Source organism: Conger conger, chromosome 5 (assembly GCF_963514075.1).
Source record: "Conger conger chromosome 5, fConCon1.1, whole genome shotgun sequence".
Classification (NCBI taxonomy): domain Eukaryota; kingdom Metazoa; phylum Chordata; class Actinopteri; order Anguilliformes; family Congridae; genus Conger; species Conger conger.
The window spans coordinates 2,758,038-2,765,927 of record NC_083764.1 but is presented as its reverse complement, the minus strand read 5'-3'; the positions used below and the strand labels follow the sequence as shown (position 1 = coordinate 2,765,927).

At 48.2% G+C, this 7,890-nt stretch overlaps 1 protein-coding gene across 1 annotated transcript in view; it reads left to right on the top strand.

Annotated features, from left to right (window-relative positions):
• Positions 1-571: 571 nt before the first annotated feature.
• ppp2r5a (protein phosphatase 2, regulatory subunit B', alpha isoform) overlaps positions 572-7,890 on the top strand; it is a 31,748-nt gene continuing 24,429 nt past the window's right edge. The window contains 1 exon segment of the mRNA XM_061241710.1: positions 572-1,575. Coding sequence (XP_061097694.1) covers positions 1,428-1,575 — 148 coding nt within the window. The 5' untranslated portion in view covers positions 572-1,427.

The following is a 7,890-nucleotide window of genomic DNA, read 5'->3' as shown; positions in this document are numbered from 1 at the left end:
TCATGTTCCGAGGGATGGCTCGTCCCCTTATGCCACATTAAGTCAGAAATGGCTATGCATGCCATGACGAATACAAGTCCCATGCTTATATTGTGCCTATTGCGCTATATTTCAAATGCACTCAAACATTTTCAAATGAGAAAACCTCAGAAGAACTGAATTGCTCATTTTAGGTTTATCCAAAGAAGTATTGCTTTTTCAATGTCGTTTACAGCTTCCACAGAACAACTTAGCACATGGAAATCATAAAACATAAATTAACCATAAGTTCTTTATTTGTGAAAGTTATGTCTTTGTGTTCCTTCGGAATTCAGAAAACTTTCAATTGGCATCGTTTGTATGAGCATATCGTGACGTTTGCTAGTCCCTTTCTAACTTCTCATTGGCGCAACTGCTGTCACTCTTTGAAAAGGTCGCACGTATATTCATTGGATGAAGCGTGTTCTTGCTTGAATCCCATTGGCTACAACAGTTATGGGCGTTGCCTTAGAGCTTCCTCTGGCTCTGGTTGGATAATTATTCTGCCAATCAACTACATATCGAATGACAAAGGCTATTCTGTAACCACAGGCTCGTTGCTGTTGTGGTTCCTTCGGGGAGGTTACAGTCGTGTAATGCACCTTTTATTGATTTTTATTAGCTAATTAAATTATCGAAGAGAAAGTTCAGTTCAACTGCAAGCTTCGCCACAAAGGCGCAGAAATTGGACGTTTTGTAACGTCGCGTTTTCGGGTTAACTGACACGATTGAAAATGATACCGCTGGTGGTGCGGTTTTTCAGATAGTTGGAGGTTTTTCCGCAGGCTGGCTAGTGCAGAAACTTGCCCAAAACAGCGCTCCAAAAGGGAGACGAAAAATCCAACTCTGCATATATTTTAGAAGACACCATGGTTTCCAACATCAGAGTGCGATTTAAAATGTGATTTTGTTTTTTTAACTGACTTCCTTTTTTACTACTTACCTTACCAGCTGGATTTACCACCGATTCGGATACTTCATCATTCTTTTTTTTTGTGTTGCGAGCTAGCTATCGGAGCTAACTTTGGCAACCTGTAGCTAGATTGTCCAGTTGGACACGCTCATGTTGCTAGCTAATGCTATTTGCACTTTTGATTTCGCGAGTCAACATCGATTGCATTGTTTTGAGAAATAAAGGCCATCGACCACACAGGAGTTGATTCGCTTTGATAGTTTGCAGATCGGTTCACAGGCTAAACGCTCCCAGTGTGCTTTCGGAGACCGAACATATGCAGAAGGATCAAGTTTGAAATTGATAACCGCGGATTACTCGTCTGCATACAGTTTTGTTTCCACCTTCGAAGTTCAGCACTTTTTCGATGCTCTGAAGACACGGCGAGAGAAGTGTAACGCCGCGTTAGACGTGAGCGGATGTGCTAGCCCAAATATTTTACAGTAATTGCATCAAAATGTCGGCTATCTCTGCATCGGAGAAAGTGGACGGGTTCACGCGGAAATCTGTTAGGAAGGCCCAGAGACAGCGCAGGTCGCAAGGATCGTCCCAATTTCGGACCCAAAGCTCTCTTGTCGAGCTTTCGCCTCTACCACAACTAAAAGGTAAGGAGATTACAGGGATTCCTGAAATGGGTCCGGCCATTTATTGTAAGTTTAGGATGGCGTCGCCAGCACAACACGACCGGAGGCGAAATTTACCTACACTAGTTTTACACACTTCACCAGATACATCGTTAGATATGTTTCGACAAGGGCCAAACATGTTTGCTATTCAGTGCCGTTTGTTTAGCCGACCAGCTCGGTGTGATGTTTTCGGCCAATCCAATGGTTTGAAGTTGTATCCAGAAGCCTAGCTACTGACAAGGTAGCTATGTCTGTGGAACACGGATTGGGAGAAATTCACTGGCGTGCCACAGGGCATCGGAGCGGCGTTTCGTGATCAGAATTGACACTGATGATTTTGACGGGTCTAATTCATCACACATTGGTCTGCATGTCGATATTTCTGTCTGGTAGATGAGCTATAACTAAGCCCATCGATCGTCCCTTTGTAAGCCAGGCTTTCCAATGTTTGAAATGGATGGGCTTGAAGTTATGTATTATGGTGCTAAACTTAGATTGTGTGTTAGCTGCTGAGCTAACCAGTGAGAAGAATGCAATGTAGCAAGCGCCTAATAATGTACCTTATCTATAGATTTGACGATTAATCTGAACTGAAATATGAAGGTTAGCAATGGTGTCTTATAAAACATGTTGTGTGTTTTATGATGGGCGTTGTTCATTCGCACGGTAAGGATACATTAATGCAGACTAGGCCTAACTGCAGGACTTTAGTTATGGTTTTGTAGCTATGTAAACGGGCAGTTGTGAGGTCCCATTTTTCAAACTCAGTTTGAATCCGGAAGGTCGGCTATGCGCATAAATACCCCGGAGCTTTATTGCACAGTCAACGGCTTTGGAAACACTCACTCTTTACATAATAAAGTATTTGAGGTGCGAATTTCACGTCGTGCTGATTTAATGGTCGGAACTGATTGGAGGCTGAGAGCGTTCACACAGAAAATATTTTAACTCGAGTGTTAAGACATGTCATTTGGGCGAAAGTTACATAAAGGGAATTGCCATAGCTACAGGTAGGTATTCACGGTTCGCTGAACCGAAGGCAAGTAATGAAACTAGTAGTTCCTGCTTTTTGTCAAGACCTGTGTATTCGGCTTGTCGCATACTGTACAGAGGAAAGTATTGTGCAGTTTTGCACAAAACTTGAGCGCTGCACAGATTAAGCAAAACGTATTAGGAGGCTATTATTAAGGCTATTATAAGGGTGCTCGACCTGGGAATCGAACCTGCAATCTCTGCGAGACAAAAGCCGGTTTCTATGTATTATGTTACATTGCCACTTGGCTAACTCACATGATTGCAACTTTGGATACAGACCCAGGCCTGAACAGAATTAAAATTGAATGCGTTATTGTTAACTGCGTATTATTTGAAAAAGTTGTTGAAAGGGGTAGAAGGTTTCCATTTTGTAAGCCACTGTTTGACAGCTGGCTTAGGTAAACACTGACCTCGAATGACTCCAGTTTGTTTGTGTTATTTCTGATCCTGAAGGTAAAAGGGAGAAAGCTGTGTAAAAGTAGGTTTAAGTTTAGGAGGTGTGATGTTTTATCCCTTATGTCCGTGCCTGAGCCATTTGTCCTTGTTTGAACTGAAATTCGGGAAAAGTGCTGGGTTCAGTGCTGTTCGCCTGGGCTGACTTCATCAATGAGTTATTTTGTGGCCGGTTTTCTCTTACGTAATTCATACTGATTTGCCTGATCCGATTTCTGTATTTCTCTTATGTTCTGTAAGCTTTTATTTCATTTAAAAAGTGCAACTTGTTTCAGTTTTCAGTCATATTTAGCCTCCAACCTTCAATGCGGTTGACCGCATTCTTTACATGTTCCTTTGTAAGAAGTAGCACGTGCACTTTTCCTCAGAAAATTCCATCATCCTGGGTTTACCTGTAAAGTCAGAGTTTGCTGTTAGTGTGAGAACTCTCCTGTAAAGAACAAACATTTTAGACCGAAAGCAAACTTTGGTTTGGTGGGAACAGTTTATATATTTTTCCAAAGTTTCCGAGAAGTTCCTTTGGGATGCACTTCCATTGGCTGGTTTGCTTGGTTGATGAAGGGTGCTCCTGGTCTCTTGCACTGAGGCCGAACTGGGACATTTATTTGTTAGTCTCTTCCTGTCTATGGAAGCTCACATACGTGCACACGCGCACACGCACGCACACACACGCACACACACGCACACACACGCACACTCACGCACACACACGCACACACACACACACACACACACACACATTCTATTTCAACACAAGTAGGCCTGCTAGCATTAGCACAGGTTAAGCACAGTCAGGGCTGTTAGCATTAGCACAGGTTAAACACTAGCAGGGCTGTTAGCATTAGCACAGGTTAGACACTAGCAGGGCTGTTAGCATTAGCACAGGTTAGACACTAGCAGGGCTGTTAGCATTAGCACAGGTTAGACACTAGCAGGGCTGTTAGCATTAGCACAGGTTAAACACTAGCAGGGCTGTTAGCATTAGCACAGGTTAGACACTAGCAGGGCTGTTAGAATTAGCACAGGTTAAACACTAACAGGGCTGTTAGCATTAGCACAGGTTAAACACTAGCAGGGCTGTTAGCATTAGCACAGGTTAAACACTGGCAGGGCTGTTAGCATTAGCACAGGTTAAGCACTAGCAGGGCTGTTAGCATGATCACAGGTTAAACACTAGCAGGGCTGTTAGCATTAGCACAGGTTAAACACTAGCAGGGCTATTAGCCTTAGCACAGGTTAAACACTACCAGGGCTGTTAGCATTAGCACAGGTTAAACACTAGCAGGGCTGTTAGCATTAGCACAGGTTAAACACTAGCAGGGCTGTTAGCATTAGCACAGGTTAAACACTAGCAGGGCTGTCTCCTTTCTTCCCCATGGGGCCTCAAAAAAATAACATCTCTGCAGAATCCAACTCTCCAAAGGGAACGACCTCCCGTTTTCCTGAAATAAGTGAAGACGTCTCTCCTTTGCTGTCCGTTGCTCTTGATAAGAGCAGATGCCAGATGTACTTCAGTGTTCTGCACTCTACTCCTGTTCTCTGTCCAGTTTTAGCTGATCTGGCTTCTGCTGGTTTCAGTGGACACAGTGTTGTCTACATTTGGCTAGTCGTGTGGAAAGTGTTTGATTTCCTGAGGTGCCTTTTTCTCTAACCCCACAGATAAATTGAGTAGCTTAATCCACAATGGGAAAGAGGCCTGGCTCCCCTTTTGGGTTTTAATATGAACAGCTTCTTATGAACAGCTGCTTATGAACGGTGGCTTATGAACAGCTACATATAAACGGTGGCTTGTGAACAGCTGCTTATAAACGGTGGCTTATGAACAGCTGCTTATAAACGGTGGTTTATGAACAGCTGCTTATGAACTGTGACTTATGTATGGTGGCTTATGAACAGCTGCTTATGAACTGTGGCTTATCGATGGTGGCTTATGAACTGTGGCTTATGTATGCTGGCTAATGAACAGCGGCTTATGAACAGCCCCTGACTCCTGCATGCTGCAGCCTGAGGAGCTGCCGGGCTGTGCAGTCTCTCACACACTGGTGCCTGGCTTCTTCCTTCAGGGACGGTGAGGTGTGCCTCCGGGTAAACACACTCTGATCGAGGCATTTCTCTTTCTCGGAGGACATTGTGCCTTTCAGCTGCCAGACCATCATGCACCCTGCTCCTGCTGAATGGCGGAGGCTAGGCAGGTGTGGGCATGTTCGGTATTTGGATGGGAGACCTTCTTGAACAACTCAAGTTGCTGCCGGAAGTGGTGTTGGTATGCCAGCAGGGGGCGATCTTCCCTCTGGTCAAATTAACCCCACAGTCTCAGTGCAGTGATGGGGGACACTGTGATATGGGAGATGTTGTCTTTCTGGCGAGACATTAACCCGAGTCTCTGACTGTGGGCATTAGAGATCCCAGAACACGAAGATTAGGGCTTCCCTGGAGTCCTGGCTGAATTCCCAGCCTGCCACCTAATCGTCCCCCTGTTTACATGCCTGAACATCTCCCTCTGCAGCTCAGGAGGCTCGTCACTGAAGCGTTTGGAGTGTGAGAGAATGTCCCATTGTTATACTTTGCCATCTATTGAAACGTCATGTATATTACTTATTTTATTTTATTTTTTTTGACGTATAATTTGTTTATTTACTAATGCCACACCCCGCCCAACATAACGCAGCACAAGATTTAAACCTGCAAACCCCAATGTCCCATTTCCTTCACTATGCCTCACTGCTGCTGAACCAGGAACTGGGACAAAGTCACTGGAGTTAAACCTGCAGACACTGCGGCCCTCCAGGACTGGAGTTAAACCTGCAGACACTGCGGCCCTCCAGGACTGGAGTTAAACCTGCAGACACTGCGGCCCTCCAGGACTGGATTTAAATCTGCAAACACTGCGGCCCTCCAGGACTGGATTTAAATCTGCAAACACAGGCACTTACACACACACGCATACACACACATACACACCCACCCTGGCCAACTGCCTACAATCAGGAGAATGCATTACTGTGAGAATGTGTGACCTTGAGAATGTGTGACCTTTAAAAACCTGTCTGACGATAACCTGTGTGCTCATGCCCAGAACAGCATTACTGAGCTGGGTCTAATTTAACCCCACGAGCCACCATACCCCACACTTTCCACACATACTGCGCATAAATATATGAACCAAGGATATACAAGTCTGCGCACGTGTGTTTAAAATAATGGTTGTTCAAAAAAAAACGAAACAAGACAAACAGGGTTTTGAAACGGCAAGACTGACGCGTGCGGTTTGTGTGCGAGACGGAGGGAGAGAGAGGGAGAGGGAGAGAGAGGGAGAGAGAGGGAGAGGGAGAGAGGGAGAGAGGGAGAGAGAGAGAGAGAGAGGGGAGAGGGGAGAGGGAGGGAGAGGAGAGGGAGGGAGAGGGAGCGAGAGGAGAGGGAGGGAGAGAGAGAGGGGGAGAGAGGGGGAGAGAGAGGGAGAGAGAGGGAGAGAGGGAGGAGAGAGGGAGAGGGAGAGGGAGGGAGAGGGAGAGAGGGAGGGAGAGGGAGAGAGGGAGGGAGGAGGGAGAGAGAGGGAGAGAGGGGGAGGGGGAGAGAGAGAGAGGGAGGGAGGGAGGGAGGGAGAGAGAGAGGGAGAGGAGGCGGAGGGAGGAGAGGGAGAGAGAGAGGGAGGGAGAGAGAGGGAGAGGAGGAGGGAGAGAGGGAGAGAGAGAGAGGGAGAGGAGGCGGAGGAGGGAGAGGGAGATGAGAGGGAGAGGGAGAGGAGGAGGCAGCGGGAGAGAGAGGGAGAGGAGGCGGAGGGAGAGAGAGACAGAGAGAGGGAGAGGAGGCGGAGGGAGGGAGAGGGAGAGAGAGAGGGAGAGGAGGCGGAGGGAGGGAGAGGGAGAGAGAGAGGGAGAGGAGGAGGCGGAGGGAGAGAGAGAGAGGGAGAGGGAGAGGAGGAGGCAGCGGGAGAGGGAGAGGAGGAGGCAGCGGGAGAGGGAGAGGAGGAGGCAGCGGGAGAGGGAGAGGAGGAGGCAGCGGGAGAGGAGAGGGAGAGGGAGAGGAGGAGGCAGCGGGAGAGGCAGAGGGAGAGGGAGAGGAGAGTGGTGTACTCCAGGTGCACTGGACACGCTGTCACACACTGCTGTGCGCTGTTTCTGACACGCACGGGTTTGCAGCCTCCGGCAGCGCTCTGTGTGACCTCTGACCCCACGTTCCCCCGCCCCGCGGGCTTCCCCCATGCGGGAGCAGCACACAGAGAGGAGTGTACACGCCAAACACACAGAGATGTGGGCTCAGTCACGCCATCGCTCCTCCTGCCCACAAGGTTCAGCCCGTCCTGCATTACCCACAATCCCTCAGGGCCCGAGGTCCAGCCCGTCCTGCATTACCCACAATCCCTCAGGGCCCGAGGTTCAGCCCATCCTGCATTACCCACAGTCCTTCAGGGCCTGAGGTTCAGCCCATCCTACATTACCCACAATCCCTCAGGGCCTGAGGTTCAGCCATCCTACATTACCCACAGTCCTTCATGTGGCAGGAGGCCCCAGTAGCAGGGTTTTGGGGGTCTGGGTTAAAGGCAAGAGCAGGGTGTTGGGGTTCTGGGTTAAAGGCAGGAGCAGGGTGTTGGGGTTCTGGGTTAAAGGCAGGAGCAGGGTGTTGGGGTTCTGGGTTAAAGGCAGGAGCAGGGTTTAGAGGGTCAGGGGGCAGTATGTGAGATATGTTGCTGAAGCAGGATTAGCGGGTGATTTGCAGGGTTTGGCACAATGGCTCGTTGTGTGGAGGCTGTACACGGGCAACCTGCTCCACGACCGCAGCGACATGCCGTCCTATCACATGCCGTCC